Source organism: Capsicum annuum, chromosome 7 (assembly GCF_002878395.1).
Source record: "Capsicum annuum cultivar UCD-10X-F1 chromosome 7, UCD10Xv1.1, whole genome shotgun sequence".
Taxonomy (NCBI): domain Eukaryota; kingdom Viridiplantae; phylum Streptophyta; class Magnoliopsida; order Solanales; family Solanaceae; genus Capsicum; species Capsicum annuum.
Genome location: NC_061117.1, coordinates 203,076,395 through 203,095,974, shown reverse-complemented (window position 1 = coordinate 203,095,974; position 19,580 = coordinate 203,076,395). Strand labels below are relative to the sequence as shown.

The window sequence follows — 19,580 nt, the reverse complement described above, 5'->3', positions numbered from 1 at the left end:
GAGGTGTCTAGATGTGCAATCTCAAAGTACAGTGCTTACTTGCTAACTGAGGATGTATTATGCACCCTTGGATATAAAGTTCTAGACATATTTTTTCTTATTTAGAGCAAAGCGGGGGTTGCTTGTAGCCGACAGCTGAAAACGATCGATATCCTCTATAAAAGTTTCTGTGCTAAAGAGACGATATGTAAAACTTCTGCTAATGGAGGGCTTGATTTCTGATCTAACACCAGAACAACACATGAGTTTTTTTTTTCTTGTTTTGGTGGTTTATGAGCTGTTTGTTTGTCTTAGGTCAATGCCTTGGTTGTATAAGCATATACATCTCTTTTTCTGTTGAATAGTTTACAAATGGCGTCCTTCTAATGGTCGATGAAGTGAGTTGAGAACCATTAGGTCTTAGGTTTAAATCCCATCAGAGACAAAACAATAGGTGGTTTCTTTCCATCTGTCCTAGCCTTGGTGGATAGAGTTACTGATCATGTAATGGAAAAATAAGTGATTTAGTTTCTGGAATATTTGCTTGAATATTTCATGGTGTTAGAGAAAATGACGATATTTGCGGAAAAGCAGCCATGGACCTTTGGCCCAATTCATGAATATGAAGAGAAGATAATGAATGCACCATTAGCCTCTGCCTCTGCTGTAGTGCTCTTCTATTGAGGTGAATCTTTCAAACACATTTACTTAGATACTTTTAGTTCGAACAATTTGTTTTCCGAAACTCTTTTGCAATAAACAATTAGTTGTTGTCGATAAATAAGTTAAACTCGCGATAATAATGTGTACAGTGAATTGTGTTGTGGACACAGTTTCCTGCATTTTCTGTAACAACTGTTGAATAGATTTCCCGTTGGCTGTTATAAACTTTTTTCCTTTCAATTCCTCTTTTTTGTGAAATTGCTTTTAGATGAGGTCTTAGAAGAGAAGAAAGTTAGATTGATGAAACGGCGTCATCCGTTGATCAATCTTGATTGATCTTTGCTCTTGCAACTCTTTCTTTAGCCTATCATTTTCATTTTTCAAACTTTGGCCCATTTCTTCAAGAACTCACAGTCTACTTGTGTTTGCTTAAAAACTTAATCCCTTATGAAACACAATCAACTCGTACTATTAGAAAAAACAGAGTCAAGAACGGTTATATAATAACAACAAAACATATGATACCAAATTTCTACTTGTCGTTGTTTGAGTTTTAAGTTGGCTGCAAGCTCTTTTTGCTGACCCTGCATATCAATCCGAAGCCTATCTATGAACTCACACTTGTTAAAGAATTTTTCTCTCAATCTAACCATTTAAAATTCCAAGTTGCTACCCCCAACCCACAATCTTTTTCTGAGTACATACAAAAAGATAAAGAGTTAACTTTCTTTTATAATCTTTAAAAGTAAGGCAGGTCATCAGCTACAGCCTACAATCAGTGGCAGAGTCAAGATCTTTTCTTTAAGGAGATTCAAAATATCAAGAAGAAACTAAGGGGATTCAACACACACACACATATATATACATACATATATATTTGACCTATCCGCGTGTATTTTTCCATGAAAGGGTGTCAATTGATTCCACCGACAAAGGTTACTACATCATTGTGGCTCCTACAAAGCTATATTACACTGATAGTGTAAATTTTGTTTACCCTGTCAGCGTAGATAAGTTAAATCTAAAAAGATATAAAAACTTTTAAGATATTAATGATACCATAGCAAGTATATTGTGTTGGTTGAAACTGTCTTCAAGCAAAGAGGACTGTTCTTTTACAAAGCCTTAGTTTTTTCCGCATACCATTCTTCTTGCTCTCATTGTTAACTTTATTGTAATTTTTACAAGCTATTTAGTTGAACTCCACATTCTTGCTGGTGTCATCACTAGAATGAAGAGGAACAATAGATAGATGTAGACATGTAGCCTTTCCTATTCAATTTTTGTATATCACGTCAAATTTCTGTCACGGTCTTAATTTTTCAATTTTCCTAGTTTTGCTGGTACTCTTTAGTCTTCAACTGTTCTTTTTTTTTCCTAGCGCTGGATTTGTTACTGAGAAACGTGGTAAATTTCTTTTGCAAGGTTGACCTTGATGAGGTAAATGTGCTTACTCAAGTAATGACTTGGAAGACAACTGTAGAAGATATTCCATATGTGGGAGCTAAGGGTGAAATTGGCATCAAAAGATTTAAGCATTAGTGAGCTGCAGCGCTTTACACATGTTTACACGCAGAAAATACATGATCTTATTGGAATTCATACTGATGTCCCTGCACTTGATGATAGGCGCCAATGCCCAGGTTAGTAATATCGATCATTATATATCTCAAATATTTTTCCCTTCTCAAAAAAATATATATCTCAAACATTTTTATTTGTGGAGTTCCAGAATAAATGCAAGCAGATAGGCTTATTGGCACTTTGTACAAACAGACTATGGCGTGGATTTTGGATGAGCATTCAAAGTTTCATGGGAACTTACCTACACTTGTGACCGGAAAACCTATTGTACGTATTTTGCAACATGTTATTGAAGATCCATCTGATCGACGAGACACGTGGTGGAGTTAATGATGGGCTGGAAGTTTGGAGACAGACCCTGAAATCTAAAGTTTCAGGTTAATCCGGACCAAGACAGAGTACGTGAAGTGCAAGTTTAGTGACAAAACACATGAAACTGAGGTGGAAGTGAAGATCAAATCACAAGGCATACCCAAGATAGGAATTTCAAGTGTCCGAGGTCTATAATCCAATAAAACAGGGAGATTGGCTATGATGTTACTCATTGTATTGGAGCGGGGCGGTTGAAATGGAAGCTTGCGTCAGGGGTATGTGTGATAAGAATGTGTCACCAATGCTTAAAGGTAATTTCTATAGAGTGGTGGTTAGACCTGCACTATTGTATGAGGTAGAGTGATGTCCCGTCAAGAATACAAACATTCATAAAATGAAGGTAGCGATGATGAGGGTGCTCAAATGGATTTGCGGACATACCAGAAAAGACAGGATTAGGAACGAAGTTATACAAGACAAGGTGGGAGTGACTTCTGCTGTGTACAAAATGAGGAAAACGAGACTGAAGTGGTTCAAGACACGTGAAAAGGAGGTGTATGGAGGCATTAAGGAGGTGTGAGAATTTGGCTATAGCAGGTTTTAGGAGAGGAAGAGGCAGGCTAAAGAAGAATTAGGAAGATATGATTAGACAAGACATGACACATCTTAGTTTACTAAGGACATAACCGTAGATAAAAAGGTATGGAGGTCAAGGATTAGAGTAGAAGGGTGGTAGGCCCAGTGTTGTAGTACTTTTACATGGGAGAGGCAGGAGCTAGTCTGCTCTTCTCCTTTGTTAATAGTCTTACCTAGTATTCACATAGTATCTTATCCTTCCATTTTACAACTATTTGTTACCTAATATGCTTTGTTTCTTGTTATTTTGCTATCATTAATTTCCTTTGATTAAACTTTCTTTGTGGCCAAGATTCTAATGGAAACAACCTCTCTACCCCAGAAAGGTAGTAAGGTCTAGGAATATGCTACCATTCCCAGACCCCACCTGGGGGATTACATGCAAGCACGAGAGCTACTTTTTCTAGTAACTATATTTCAATATGCTATTTGCTGATATTTTAGGTTTTACAATAAAAAATTTACTGGTAGATTCTTGGCATGTTGTTTGTGATCGAATTGAACCATATTCTCTCTTTTCTTTTTAAACATATATGATAGAAAATGGGGTTAAGAAGAACATTGCTGTTTGCTTGGAATTTGCATGGGTAGTAAAAGACTACCTCTTTTTCATCGTAAAAGGACAGGATTTTAATCTATTGGGGTGACCCAAAAATTAGGTTATCAAGAGAAAAAGTGTTTGGGGGTCAAGATACCTCATTTTCATACTCTATTCACATTTCTATATGATGGAACTAGTACGTTTGTTCCACTTTAAGGCGAAAATGCAGTCGCTTATGGACAAAGGAGTCATTTTAGACACTTGTAATTGCCAGAATCAATGTCAAGCCAGAGGCACTCATACGAGTTCAGATAAATGAACGAGGTGGTTTCTGAATAGTTAAGGTAGATACCTTGCTTATTCCTTTTCGTTTAAGCATTTCTCATTTTGATTTTTGTTTTCCTTGGTAGCTCTACATGGTAGGGTCAAGGTCATGACGAGAGTTTAGTCATTTAATATGAGTAGTTGTAGGTTTCCGGTTATGCATATGTTGTATTATTATAATGGTTGCGCTGCTTTAAATGGTTAAATATCTAAACTCTTGTGATATAAAGTTTTCAACATTTTTTTCGACTTATTTATTGCTAGTGGGGGTTACTTGTAGCCGATGGTCGAATCTAATTTTGCTGACAGCAAAGCACACATTGGAGTAAGCCTAGAAGCAAGATATTCTTGCCTAAGAACCCCAATAGTCTCTATAAAAGTGTAACAACCTTCCAAGTTGTTTTGTGAATTTTACTTGTCTTTCCCATTTTAGCTCTCCCTGTAGTTTGTATATGTGATTTATAACTTGTGGGGATGGGTAAGCGATTTATGTCATTGATTGGATTCTTGAGTTTTAAGAAAGTTTAGTTTGACTACCGTCAGCTTTCGCTTAAGAAGATCTTGGATTTGTGTTTTAATTCCAATAGGTCTAAAACGTTCTTTTTGGTCAAGTAATATATTTGATTTGTTTTCACGGGGTTCCGTACAAATATCGAGGGTCTTCGAAATTGTGGTTATTTTAGACAATTAATTTTATTGGTGAGAAAGGGGTTAAAATTCACAATTCATTTACTTTACTGTACCATGTGGCATGTAAACAAAAATGGATTAGTGTTTATAGGCTTGAGCCTTCGGATCATAACAGAAAAGTTAGAATCTTGACCGGGAATTCAAGTTGTGCAGCGTCGACAACAACTGACCACTTCAGGTGAGTAATGTTCTGGATTCATTTATTGCTTGGTGATTTATCTCTTAACATCAATGTATATAGTATTTTTGGTATTTAGTTCATATACACTTGGGGGGCAAGAAATTGTGATGCAATTATGGAGTAATGATTGAGCCAATTATTGAGAAAAAAATAGTAGGATGAGCTTGGGCATTCATGGGAGTTGAAAGGGGAAGCTACTGATATCATACTTTGCTTCAGGTTACCAGATTTCAAAAACGATTATCATCCCGTTATTACAATTTTAATAAATTGAGGTTTTAGGTCTAGGGTTCTTAACGTAAGAATTTATGATTTGGGGGTTTGAATAATAGCCCGCTTTAGCTGAATTTTGACATATAGACTCATTACTTTATGGGAAACGTAATTTGAAAGAAAGTTTTCAGATTTGTCTTCGAGGGCTTGGGATGATTTTTGACCTAGTTTTCAAGCAGAAAATAAGTATAGTAATATGAGTGTTATTAGGTTCATATTCTTATGTGGATTATGTATTTGAATAGATCTTGGCCGTTCAGAAGCTTTACCGAAGGCAAGTTTGTAATTTGATGTTTCGGCTTCAGTCTGAGGCAAGTAGAGATTTCTATCTTTGATGTGTTAGATTGTTATGATAAATAAAATTAAGGGTAATGGATAGTAAGGGGGCCTTGTATAAATGAAATAATGAACATTTATGCGGATACCAGTGCCATGCTATGGGAAATTTATGCGAAATTAATTGCCGATTGATAGTATCCCATGAGTTGTGATATAATTGAATTGTTGAGATTTGTGAATCATGTGAGCTTGATTGTGATATTCATACCACTTTTATTGTTGCATGATAACTATTGGTTGATATTGCCCATTGAGTTATTTGTTTAATTCATATACACATATATATATATGGCGATGGGAAATGGTTCCGGCAAGTGACATCATGCAAAGCGGATGAAATTCGTATTGCTGTTGTTGTTGATCTATTTTAAGATCCGTGCTGGATATGAAATTTTGGTTTATGCTCGTATACTATTTTTAATATGGCTCTTTCTAGGCAGCAACTTATGGTATGTCTAAATCTGTGCAAGTATGCGCCATTACTGATCTAAGAGCTAAAACTGTTCACAAATTGGTATACATTTTATGCACTATTGCATCCTGTGTGCAGGTTAACTCTTGCTAGGGGCCATTCAAAATAGCAAATCTGTATTTCTATATTGTTTTTAAATTTTTGGATCTCTATATAACTTTATACTGTGAGCTACATCGCTACTTAATGGTCCATTAGTTCTGTTGATATTTTTTAAGTTTAGCTGCTAGAGACTTGTTATGGTTTTCAAGAGGAAGGGTTGCTTGTCAAGCTTGCCCAACAACAACAACATACCCAGTATACTCCCACATAGTGATGTCTGGGAAGAGTAAAATGTATGTAGTCCATACCACTACCTCATAGGTGAGGTATAGAGGTTGTTTCCAATAGATCCCCAGTTTGAGCAAACAACTTAAGGAAAAGACATAATATAAGAACAAGAAACAAAAGGTAGTAACAAAACAACAAACAGGTATAAACCAATAGACAGTAGCAGAAACAAGATTATCACCAAATAATACACCAACACTATATCTGAAACCACAAACAACACCCTAAAACTCCAAAAACAAGATACTACCTGTGAAACGCTACAACTACGAGTCTCCATCCTGCTAACCTTCTACCCTACTACGCGTCCTCTACACCTTTCTATCTAGAGTTATGTTTTCAAGAAGCTGTAACTGTTTCATGTCATGTCTAAGCACCTCATTCCAATATTTCTTTGGTCTACCTCTACCTCGCCTGAATCCATCCGTAGCCAACTTCTCACACTGGGGCACTATGCCCCTCATTATCACATGCCCAAACCATCTCAACCTTGCTTCACGCATTTTATTTTCTACCGAAGTCACTCTCACGTTGTCGCGTATAACCTCATTTCTGATCCTATCTATCCTAGTAAACCCACACATCCATCGCAACATCCTCATCTCTACCACCTTCATCTTTTGAATATGAGAGTTCTTAACTGGCCAACGCTCTGCCCAATGCAACATAGCTGACCTATATATGTATAATAATAATTATAAATTTCTTTCAATTATATATATATACTAACAATGGTTATGATATGATATAAGCTTAAATGGAGGAATGAGAACTCATATAGCTTTAAGTATTTTGGATCTATAATCTAAGGAAATAGGGAGGTCGACGAGGGTGTCACACATTATATTAGAATATGGGTGGATGAAATGGAGGCTTGTACCTGGTGTCCTATGTGATAAGAACGTGTCACCGAGACTTAAGGAAAGTACGATATAGGGGTGGTTATATCGACTATGTTGTACATGGTTGACAGTTGGCCAGTCAAGAACTTTCAAGTTCAGAAAATAAAGGTAGAAAAAATGAGGATGCTTAGATGCATCTGTGTGCATACTAGGAGAGATAAGATCAGGAACGAAGATATATGGGGCAAGTTGGGGGTGGCATCCTGATGAGTGAAGCGAGACTCAGATTATTTGGGCATGCGAAGAGAAATACCTGGCACGTCTTCCGCTCATCGAGGATATAACCCTAGATAGGAGAGCATGGAGGTCGAGGATTAATGAAGAAAGTTAATAGGTAGTCGAACGACTTCACTCTTTTGAGGGTTCTAGGCTAGAGCACCTATCTGCTTCCTATCCAGTATTATTATGCTAACATTATCTTATTCTTCGTTTCTATTACTATTGTTGCCACTTTTACTTTGGATATCTTTTATTTTGTTCAAACCTGTTTTAGAAAATGATTTTGTTGAGCCGAGAGTTTATAGAAAACAACCTTTTTACCCCATAAAGGCAGGGGTAAGGTCTACGTCATCTCACCCTCCCCAAACCCCACTTATGAAATCACACTTGGTATGTTGTTGTTGTAGGATTCATATAGCTTACCATGACTTGTTTGTGATTGAGTTGTAGTATCCCTTGACATTTGTGCAAGAGATAGTTTAGTTTATACTTGTTTGGAGAAAATGGTCAAAAGTTCCCCAACCTTTACCCCAAATCTCAACTACACACCTATACTTTGCGGGGGTCCTATTACCCCCTAAACATTTTTAAAATGAAATATATACCCGTCTAAAAGCTCATACCTAGATTTTGTTTCAAGTAGTGACCTGCACGCGCTGCCACATAATGCCACGTAATATTACTTTTTTTAATATAAAAAATTGATTACTTTTATTTATTATGTTTTCTCTTTTATATTTTTTTAAATTTCCTTTTCCATTTCATTACTTTTTTCCATTTACTTTTATTCATGTTCTTCCAGACTAATTATTACTCCATTCTTTTGTTCTTTCTTCATCTTATTTTCTTCAATCTCAAACCCTTTTTAAATATTAAAATCCAAAGTTGAATATTAAACCCAAAGTTTAGAAAAAGAATAAACCTTTGTTAATGTATAAACAGCTCAAGTGGGCTTCACACATTTGCTTCAGGAACGGAAATTCTCATTTCTGTATTCATTATGTGAGTTCAATTGCAAACTCGTTGTTCAATTGGAACTAAAGAATTACTAGTTTTTTCAAAAAAGGTGATGTTGAGGAAGCACGCAAACTGTTCGATGAAATGCTCTACAAGAATGTAGTAACTTGGAACTTATGATTTCTGGGTATATAAGAAATGGGATGTTAGATTATGCTCAGTAAATGTTTGATACAATGCCGAGCAAAAATGTCGTTTTTCAATTTTGTTCCTTTTTCTTTCCTTTCTTTTTTTAATTTATCAACTATAAAAATTGATGTTAAATTTATGATTGTACAAGAAGAATAAGTACAATAATGATAGAATTTGTATCATGTGAAACTTTATTTTCATTTTTATAATGAGGTGAAAAAACTCGGTGTTGGTTTTGATTCTGGTGCTGATTTGATTGTTCCAATTTTAAGAAATGTGGATTTTAATGATGGTTTATGGTTTGAGATTGAAAATTCAATAGATGTAAAGTCAAAAAATTTCAAGATTCCACAAAATGTGTATAGAGCATTGATGGAAGTTTATGTTTCATTTCATGAGAATGATGAGTCTTGGTATGGTAATTCGGTTAATGAGTATGTAAGTTTGAATAATCTTAGTGTTCCGGGGAATGGAGCTTTTAGGGAGGTGGTTGTTAGTTTGGATGAAATGGTAGTTGGTGTAGTTTGGCCGTTTACTGTGATTTATACCGGTGGAGCTAATCCTCTATTTTGGAAACCGATTACTGGAATTGGTTCGTTTGATCTTTATTTGTATGATATTGACAAAATTTTGAAAAAATTGGGCAATGAAAAAAGAGAAAAGGTTGAATATTTATATGGGGAAGAAAATGGTCGAAGGTGAAGAAGTGGTCAAGTGGTGGAGATGACGCTGGCTGCTGCTGATGCATTGGTGGGTAGTGGTGGAGAGATTTTGGGTATGGTGAAAGGAAGAAGAAAGAAATTAATATATATATATGTATATAAGAAATATTAAAAATAAAGTTTCAAATTTTTTTTGGTGCTCACTCTCTTAACACACTCTCTTTGCCATGTCAGCCTTTAGGGGTGTTATAATTTCAGTTTTAAATAGTTCAGGGGGTCATAGGACCCCCACAAAGTATAGGTGTGTAGTTGGGATTTGGGGTAAAGGTTGGGAGGCTTTTGACCATTTTCTCTACTTGTTTGTTATATCAGTGGATGCTCTTAGAAAGTTATTAAATTTAAGAATACATTTTCTTGTCTTAGAATTTTTTTTACATGCAAACTTCAAAAAATTTCTCAATATGTTTGATCTCATGCTTTATCATCATGAACTGTTATCTCTAAATGGAAATTTGATATGCTGATTAGCTTCGTAATCGGTCTTGTTCCCTTCCTCTTGGTTTGTAGGAAAACATATGTCAGTCCCTCTGTATGGATCAATCATTAATCTAAAAAACCTGTTCTTTCCGGATATCCCAATTTAAGGCTAACGATTTCCTTAATCTCATAGCTTTCAAGTTGTTACACCTAATATTTGTTATGATGTTATACAGAAATTAATAGGTCTTCAAGGAAAATGAGTTGTAACCTGAATGAAGACCGCATCAGTGGACTACCAGATGTCATCCTCATTCATATTCTCTCCTTATTGCCTTCAAAGGATGCTGCTAACACAATCTTTATTAAAAGATTTTATGAACTCTGGCCGTTCATCCACACGCTCAATTTCGATCAATGCATGTTTCAAGGGCACTACTGTGCTTATTGCGGTCGAGCTAGTCAAGCTAGTTGTCCTGACTATGACGAACGGTTCTTGAATTTCATTCGTCATGTGCTTCTTCTTAATAAGAGTTTGAATATTGGTAAGTTCTGCCTTAAATTTCACTTTAGCTTATCTCACTCATTTCGGCAAAGAGAAGCTGGCAGAATAGACACATCGCAATATGATTTCCTAAGGAGTGAGAAAAGGATGGCTAATGAAATTTGTACCTGGATTCGGTTCGCATTAAGTAAGAATCTGAAGGTCCTTGACTTGTTTTTTTCTAGACATGATACATTTCGGCCACAAGCTTATTATGATCTGCCTAGTTGTATTCTAAACAGTCCTCATCTGGTTGAACTCCGATTGACATTTTGTAAGATAGATACAAAAAAGAAGAGTGAGTTGAAGTCTCTAACAACATTATCTCTTAATGAAGTTATGATAATGGATCAATCCATGGATTTTATTCTATCTGGTTGTCCAATGCTCGAGCAATTGAAGCTGTGGTTTTGCTATGTCCAAAGAAGAGTGATTCTTGTCAATTCGACTTTAAAGACATTGGTACTTGGCATTAGAAGGTGTCAAACCTTGATTCATGTCTCCTGTCCAACTCTCTTATCATTAGAAATTTCTGGATATGTGGATGTGCTGGATATTGCAAATGTACCATCTATTGCTGAAGTGTCTGTCAATCGTAATTTAATATTTGACTACAGCGAGTACAAGGATTACCAAGAGATGCGAATATTACTCCAAACAATTACCGGGGTCAAAAGTCTGAAGCTAAGTTCCTGGTTTGGTCTGGTAAGCACTTCTTCTCTTTCTTCTCAACTTCTCCTGGTATAGTTTATGATTTCTGACTCTATAGAGAGATACCATTTAGGGTGATATACTGACTATAAACTGGACTAGAGGCATTATGGTGTTGGGTTTTGCCTTCAATGTCTTAGGCTCAGTCATCTGTCAATATTTCATGTAAATCGTGTAATCTGCTTTTTAAGGCTTTTGTTACTTACCTAGTGATAGCACAAGTCCTAGTTCATTAAGTTAAATACAAAAATCTCTATTTATTTAGTTTCTTCAACTTTTGTTTTATTTTTATCTGCCTAGGTATTTTCTTCATGGCAGTTAACAAATCTACCATCTCCAACCTTCAGCTGCAAAACCCTTCATCTTCAATTGGATTTTGTAAAATGGCACCTACCAGGAATACTGAACTTGCTGAAGCACTGTCCTTGCTTGGAGAATCTTATCATCAAAATTACGTCTTATTTTGTTCCGACATGCCAAGTATGACAAAATTTAATTCTTTTATTGCTTTGTTATTAACTGTGTTTTGTGGAATGTTTGTTATTATCATGGACACTAAAGATTTGAGCATCATTTTGGTGTCAGACACTGGTAGGACAGTACACTAACCCGAGTAGGTATGACTTGGATGAACAGAACACTAATTGGGATATCATGATATCTAATACTTCCTCCGTTTCACAATAAGTTAATTGTTGGATTTTGGCACACATATTAAGAAAAAAAACAAAGACATAAATTTATCATGTTTTTCCATTTTTACCCTCTTTAAAAAGCAAAGACACATGATACATCACTCCCAATGCACATTTAATGGAGGGTAAATTTGAAAAAAATTTCCAACATCTACCTTGAATTATGACCCTTCACTTATTTTGAAACATAAAAACTACTCCAACAATTCACTTATTATGGAATGGAGGGAGTGCTATTTTCTTTTCAAGACCCTAGTATTTTGTATTTTTTAGTCCTATTCAGTCTGTTTTACTTGGGTTGGTACAACTCTTAATGGGAAATTTGCTCTTGTGCTTATTTTAGAAGACACTCTCATGGTCATGGAGTCACCCATATAAGTTTGATGCGGATGAATATTGGAATATGGTAGATACTCCTGTTCAATGCTTGACTCAGCACCTCAAGACGGTGGAGATAGCTGGTCTCGTGATGGAGAAGCAGGTGATTCAGTTTCTGGAATATTTGCTTGGGCATTCCATGGTGTTAAAGAAAATGAAGATATTAGCAAAAAAAGAAATCTATGGCACGAATGGTCCTAAGTATGATAAGGCACATGAATATGAAGAGAGGCTAATGAAAGCACCAAAAGCCTCAGCCTATGCTGCAGTGTTCCTCTACTGAGCTGGCTCAAACGTATTTCCGTAGAATACTTTAGTTATGTAACAGTTTGTTTCTGGGAACTCTTTTGCAATAAACAGTTAGTTGTTATTGATGTAAATAAGTCAAACTCGTGATAATTATGTGCACAATGAATTGCACTGTGGACACAGTTTACTGCATTTGCTGTAATAACTGTTGAAGGGCTTTCCTGTTGGATTTTATAATTTATTTTTTGCTGTGGAATTGCATTTACATGAGGTACTAGAAGAGGAGAAAGCTAGATTGAGAATTGACTATCATTGGATGCAATATTGTCCTCAAGGCAAGCTGTTAGGCTTTACTTTCATTATAAATTTCAGAAATTTTCAAACATATGGTGTATATGTTTGAAATTAATGCAGTCAATTCCACAACCATCACCATCACTATAAACCGCTATTATTCCGACAGTCACTACAACACTACCTTACCATTCCGACTGTCACTACCACCGTTACTAGCCACTAGCATGAACCGTCATCTCCACTATTACAAACTAACTCTACCATCAATAGCGAAGATAAGTGTTTCATTCTTTAATCCAATAATAATTTTATTAAATTTATATTTTTTTTAGTGTTTAAATACTTTAATTGAATTGTATGTTTAATATGTTTAAAAATAAACAAATGATGCATATTCAAATATTGTAAAACAAAGTCTTAATTATTTAATACTCAGGTCTAGAGAAAAACATCTTAGTCATTAAATTGTTTGACTTTTTAAACCATTAAATATTGAAAATATATTACTTTTATATAGTTTCTAAATATATTAATTTTGTTTTAAAAGAATTAAATCGATGTCCTAATTCATGCGTGAGTTTAATGTTGTGCATGTTTAATATGTACTAGTTTAGGTGTACGCGCTTTGCGCGTGCATCTCATCTTAATGAGTTTAAACATTACACTAAATAGGATATTTGTTTAAATAATAAAGATGAATATAATAATTAAATTTTAATATCTTTTGAATATGTAAAGATGGAGAATTTATTTATTAAACCTAACCTTTACCAAAAATATTTTTAAAAGTCGATCGACATTCATCTACCATCTGTGAATTGCAACAAAATAATACAATCATAGAGGCATCAAAATAATACAATTAAATTTCTCAAAGTCGTTTGATAATCATCTACCACCTGTAAACAATAACAAAATAATACGATAATAGAGATATCAAAACAATACAATTAAACCAAACATTTACACAAATAATTCTTCATAGCCAACCGACATTCATCTACGATCTATAAACTATAAAAAAATAATATAATAGTGATCACAAAGCTTCGATTTTGATCTAACCAATTCTTGTCTGAGCGAAAGTTTTGATCCTAAAAATGATTTTGAATGAAATTAAAGAAGATATATATATATATATACACACATGTTTAATTCTATTATATCGATAAAAACAGTGAAGAAGTTGAGGGTTAGAAAATCAAGCATTCACTAATCTAGACATGGAATCGAATCAAGTTAGATAAGCATCAATCATATTCTCCCAATAGGCAAACCGGTTTGTTCTCTAGTTCAACGTACATCTCAATACTTATAGAAGTATTTCCTTAATAGAGTCCTATTTTTAGAGTATTTTTCTAATTGAACAGTAGAAAGAAAAATATTAATTAATTTTCCTATCATATATTTTAGGAGTCTCATATATTTTAGAAAGTATAAATTAATTTTTTTACCATATATTTTAGGAAGTCTAGTTAATATAATAAAAAATAATTAAATAATAAATTAAAAAAATAATAAAAAGACAGTTTTATCTAAAGAAAAGTCTTTTAATGAAGGGCAAAAAGTTTAAATTACTTTTCTAAAAGTTTTCACACTTTTAATATATTATAGATAGATTATAGATATAGATTATAGATGCTAAGGACATTTCTTATCAATTGCTTTTTAAATACGTAAAAAACAGAATAGATGCATCATTGCATCTGTTAATCACATCCAACAATTATTAATGATTAATAATAAACACTCATTGTGTAAGAAATTCAACTTCTCGAACCAAAGCTACTTTCAATTAATTATATATTTCTCTTAAAACAAAAAGGCTTTAGAAGTCGCACAATTAATCCTAATCAGAAATATATATATATATATATATATATGAATATAAAACAAAGAATAAACTAAAAAGAATAATATTATAAAAATCAAACAAGGAAGATAATTAAGGACCTCTAACCCGATCAATACATAAATACACCCGTATAAAAATACAGTGAATTATTATAGAAACAGATAATTAATAATAATAAACACCTACATTCAAAAAAAATTATTTGAACAAATAAATAAAAAGTATAGAGATAAACCTTTAATTTTTTTGACTACTTCATTTGGCAACATGTTTGTTACGTTGAGTTTTTAATCTGAAATTTTCAACTGCAAGAAAAACGCGAGAAAAAACCATAAGGAAAATTCATCGTCAATTGTTCATTATGTATAATGCATATATAATCAATCTTTAAAACTATTAGAAAAATAAAAGGCAAAAGAATGAACATAGTGAATGAAAGAAGACGACTTGAATCAAATAAGAGAAAATATAAGTAGAAGAAGTTATGTTTCTTGTAAGTTTGATTTAAAATATTACTTAAATAAAATTGTAGAATTTTTTTTTTTTTACATAAGATAAAATTTTAATAATTTAAAAGTGTTAAATATAATGAATATTTACCTATTAAGGACTTGGATTAATTTTAAAATTAATTAAATAATAATTATTTTATAACAAAAGTTACTTAAAAAATAATTTATACGTTTTAAGTCATATTTAATATAGAGTTGTTTGCTTAATTAGAATCCTAATTTCGGTATGCTTTTTTTTTTTTTTTTTTTGTAATACTAATTGTGGTATGCTACTAAAGAAGAAAAAATGAAATTTTGTGTTTGCTTGTCTAAATTTAATCCCGTTTGTTTTAATATTTTTTTTTTCCTTAAAACCAGTCTACTATTGTTAGAAGGAAATATAAGTAATTAAAAATATTAATTAATTAATTATAGCCGACACCTAACAAAATTTTTCATAAAATTGGGAGTGTTCCCATATATTTGAGGTTTTAATTTTTTTAATATATATTTATTAAAGTCAATATTCACTATTAATAATAATTATGTGAGGAAAAAAAATAAAAAGACGATTTTTATCTATTGTGAAGTATTTTAATGAAGGACAAAAAATTCAAATCACTTTTTCAAGGGTCTTCACACTTTTAATATATTATTATAGATTGGATAAACTTATTTTTTTAATTTCATTGGTCATAATAAGTTTAATTTCATTGGTCAAAGTATGAATAGGCTTGAAACGTGATTTGACTCTAATTATTTATCTGTATGGTGGGGAATGCAACAGAGCATGTTGCGGCGATTCTCCTAAAGATTTTTTTTTTTTGGTTTCCATCCGGTGTTTGGTGTCCGCATTGAAACCCCAACTAATTCGAATCGTGCGTTGCAAGGCCCATTAAGGTGGCAGCGCTCCCAATAGAGTTTTCTCCATACTCAGGGTCGAACCCTCGACCTCTGGTTAAGGGTGGAACAGCCCCATCCACTGCACCAAAACCTATGTTGGTTCTCCTAAAGAATTACTTTTATTAAAGAAGAGTCCATAATATCTATTCAAACAGTTACAATTTCACCGACCCTGCTCCTGCTATGATATTTGTACCTTTAGATGCTACTGCAGTACTATCAAGAGGATTGACTGGCAAAGGTATTTATTTATCCAGCAGTAAATTCTTTAAGTTCAACGTCAATCATGCTTCAACCTCAGATCGTTGGTGAGAAACATTACGAAATCGCCTAATGAATTAAGCAAATTTTATAACGTTACAAAGAACTTCAGGACATTATTTGAAGTATATAACATGATTCTAAAAATAGTCTGTAAACTAAAATACTGAAATCTAATAACTGATAAACTGTATGCTATGGTCAAGCAAGACTGAACTAAATTCTGAACTGAGTACTGAAATTGAAACCGTGGGAGGTATCATCTAACCGACATGCCTCTCACTGAGCTGATTGGGGTCCAACTTGTGACCCCAGTTGGAAGGGTGCAAGTACCGTGCCACAAGTACTAATAATGGATGTGGAGTTAGTCCTAATTTAGCGGGTGAACCTTGAGATCAGTCCTAAACTAACGGGTGATCCCGAAGAGTTTCAGACCTAAACCAGCAGGTGACATCTCATAACCTACTTTGGCTACATAGTTCTGGAACTTAGGGATTGTTTCTAAGGACCCAGTCCTAACTAACGGGTGAGCCCCCATCCCTAGGTTTGCTCAGTGCTGAATCCTACTCCCAACTGAACAGACACTGATTATGAGACTGAACTAAGCTTAACTGGACAAGTAACTTATCCTGATGGCTAACTGGCTGAATATGCTCATGGTTTATCCGAACTATTCTATAACATACTGAAATTCTGTAAACAGCTAAGTTTTCGGGTATTCAAACCCCCAGAACTCGATAACAATAACCACAAGATTGTACTAAAGCTTGAGGACACGACATGTAGTCATTATTTAAAACTCATTCTTTTAGGCATTTCATCAAACACTTGTAAAGCATAACTTAAACATGGGAGTAGTTTTAAACATGTAGTAATAGCATGATTTCAATACTAAAATCACCAAAAGATCACAATGCACAATTCATTCGCTTAGACAATTTGTCAAACACTTAGGGGAGCATAACCTTGTACGTGGGAATGAACAACATGTTAATGCATCATGACTACAACAATCAATTCACAATTTAAGGGTTTGACACTAGATCTACATCAACCAACACACCCATTGATTTATTTTACATGAAACTCATATTTTCTTAACTTGAAACCCAAATAACAACGCATATATGGACATAATTCAATATAAATCATGTGAAACTCATAGCTTGAATTTAAAATTAGTTCTTGGACTCCAAAGGCGGAAGGGACCCAAGGATGAACATCTAACATACCTTGATTGTTGAATTCGTGAAAGTTGTTGGTAAACTTTTGAGAGTTGGACTTAAACTTTGATGAACCTATGGTTTGCTCTTGAGAGAATTTTATGAAATAATGAGTGAATTTGCCTTTTGGGAGGTTTAATTTTGTGTTATGGATGAATAATATAAGGGAAAAATAACTCAATTGCCCCCACAAACTCGTAATTTAATAAACAAAAATGTGCCCAGTGACGCGACAGGCAAAGCGCCACGTCGATCAACCTAACGTGATTACCGACGCACCACATTGATTGTGACGATGCGATAGCCAACGCGACGCATTCTGATCGTGTTGGCTCACTATTTTGGTTATTCAAACATGTCTCAAAAGATGTTCAAAAATTTCAAAACTCACCCGAGATGATCTATAGATAACCCTGATCAAGAATCAATTTAAAAATCTATAATCTAAGACCGGAAAGATTGAAATAAAATTTATCTGAATTGAGAGGCCGAAATAAGACTAAGTCTTAACACTTAGCTATATTTTCTAAGTATTGAACCCTCATGGCATGCAATATAAGACTGAAATGGACTAGGATTTTCATGGGGTCTTACAGCTTGTCTCCCTCCTCCGACTGCTTCACTTGATTCAAATGATTTTAACATGTTCAGTGATGTTATCAGGGATGTGATGTTGCATATTCACATAATCCCAGCCCATATCCAGCATAAAAACCTCAATATTTATTAAAGAGTGACATGTTTGTACTTTAGATTGATGTGTAAATAAAGGATCAAGTTGCGTTCAATTATCAAACCAAACAGAGGAAGTACCTCCTTTGAGTTCCCACCATAAATATTTTTCAATTACTTCTCTATTTTGTAGCATATGCCTTCATAATTGAGATTCTTCCTTCCATTTCACAAGTGATGGAATTTGTTTCTTACAGTACTTATTCCACATAAAATTAGACCAAATAGTGTTCTGTGTTCTAAATCTCAACCAGTGTTTTGCATGCATGACCTTTGAGACTTTAAACATAGATTTGAAGCCCAATCCCCTCTTGCTTAGGTAAACACACTTTCTCTCAAGCAGCTTAATATTTGTTCCTACCATCCACCTTATTACCCCAAAAAAATTTAGCAAAGATTCTATGAAGTTCCTTTATTACAAAAACTAGGGGAACAACCGCAGACAACACATAAATAGGAACACATTGCAGCACACTAGAAAGAAACACCTCTTTACCTCCATAAGATAATATATTACCTTTCCAAGCCTGTAGTTTTGATTTTACCTTCTGAATCAATTCAACATAATGGGCCTTCCTTTTCCTATTATGAGAAATAGGACATCCAAGATACTTCAATAGGAATTGACCTTTAGATATACCAGTACACTTTTCTACTAATAGTTTATCACTTACTCTTGCACTCTGATGCATGTAGAAAACACACTTCTCCTTATTGATATTCTGGCCTAATTGAGTTTCATATGCCTGTAAAATTGAAATTATTCTCTTCAGAGAATACTTGTTAGCTGAGGCAAAAACAATAGTGTCATCTGCATAAGCAAGATGATTTATCTAAGAACTCCACTTAGACATACCATAACCCACATACATAACATCCTTAAATAAGGCATTTAATGACCTGGAAAGTACTTCAGTTGATAAAATGAATAAAGCAGGAGATAAAGGGTCTCCTTGCTTAACTCCCCTAGTGGAATGAAAGATACCATGTGATTGTCCATTAATCAGTACTGAATACTAATTATTAGACATTGACCTCCAAATCATATCTATAAAAAGTTTTGAAAACCTATTTTCCTTAGCACCTTCACAAGAAAGAACCATGATACTCTATCATATTCCTTAGTCATGTCAAGCTTTAGCACCACATTTGTTGGTTTGCCTCTTTTTTTAATGTCAGTAACTATCTCTTATGTCAAAAGAATATTTTCAATGATGCTTCTACCCTTCACAAATCCAGATTGATTATATGAAATCAATTTAGGCAATCACCTTTCAATTCTATCATGCACAATTCTTGATATTATTTTGTTGAAAAAATTACTCAGATCAATTGGTCTCAAATTAGTAAAAGACTGAATGTTTTCCTTCTTAGGCAACAAGACCAAATTAGCATGAGTAATGAACTTAGGAAGAGAATTTTCTTTGAAGAAATCCTGAACCATATTAAACACATCATTTCCAACAACATCCCAGCATGTCTGATAAAATCTATCGGTTAGACCACTA

General features: G+C 33.9%; 1 protein-coding gene across 11 annotated transcripts; it reads left to right on the top strand.

The window, feature by feature from the left end:
* The first annotated feature begins 6 nt into the window (after window positions 1-6).
* Window positions 7-12,549, top strand: LOC107855026 (F-box/LRR-repeat protein At3g26922). Of its 11 annotated transcripts, none has more exons than XM_047415377.1 (7): window positions 7-664; window positions 2,068-2,285; window positions 2,375-2,849; window positions 9,970-10,425; window positions 10,615-10,982; window positions 11,289-11,468; window positions 12,027-12,549. In XM_047415377.1, exons 3-7 carry the CDS (start codon window positions 2,795-2,797, stop codon window positions 12,342-12,344), a joined length of 1,377 nt encoding a protein of 458 aa, XP_047271333.1. In that variant the 5' UTR covers window positions 7-664; window positions 2,068-2,285; window positions 2,375-2,794; the 3' UTR covers window positions 12,345-12,549. The 11 variants fall into 11 exon arrangements, with proteins under 11 accessions (XP_047271333.1, XP_047271329.1, XP_047271328.1 ...); XM_047415373.1 differs by adding an exon at window positions 4,812-4,907 and having other exon boundaries at window positions 2,375-4,059; window positions 9,970-10,982; XM_047415372.1 differs by adding an exon at window positions 4,812-4,907 and having other exon boundaries at window positions 2,375-4,059; window positions 5,429-10,982.
* Window positions 12,550-19,580: the final 7,031 nt, after the last annotated feature.

Coding starts and splice junctions, on each gene's coding strand:
- LOC107855026 (XM_016700001.2), top strand. CDS start 2,795: ATGGAAGCTTGCGTCAGGGGTATGTGTGATAAGAATGTGTCACCAATG. Junction 2,850..9,969: donor TGTGTCACCAATGCTTAAAG/GTAATTTCTATA, acceptor GATGTTATACAG/AAATTAATAGGTCTTCAAGG. Junction 11,469..12,026: donor ATTTTGTTCCGACATGCCAA/GTATGACAAAAT, acceptor TGCTTATTTTAG/AAGACACTCTCATGGTCATG.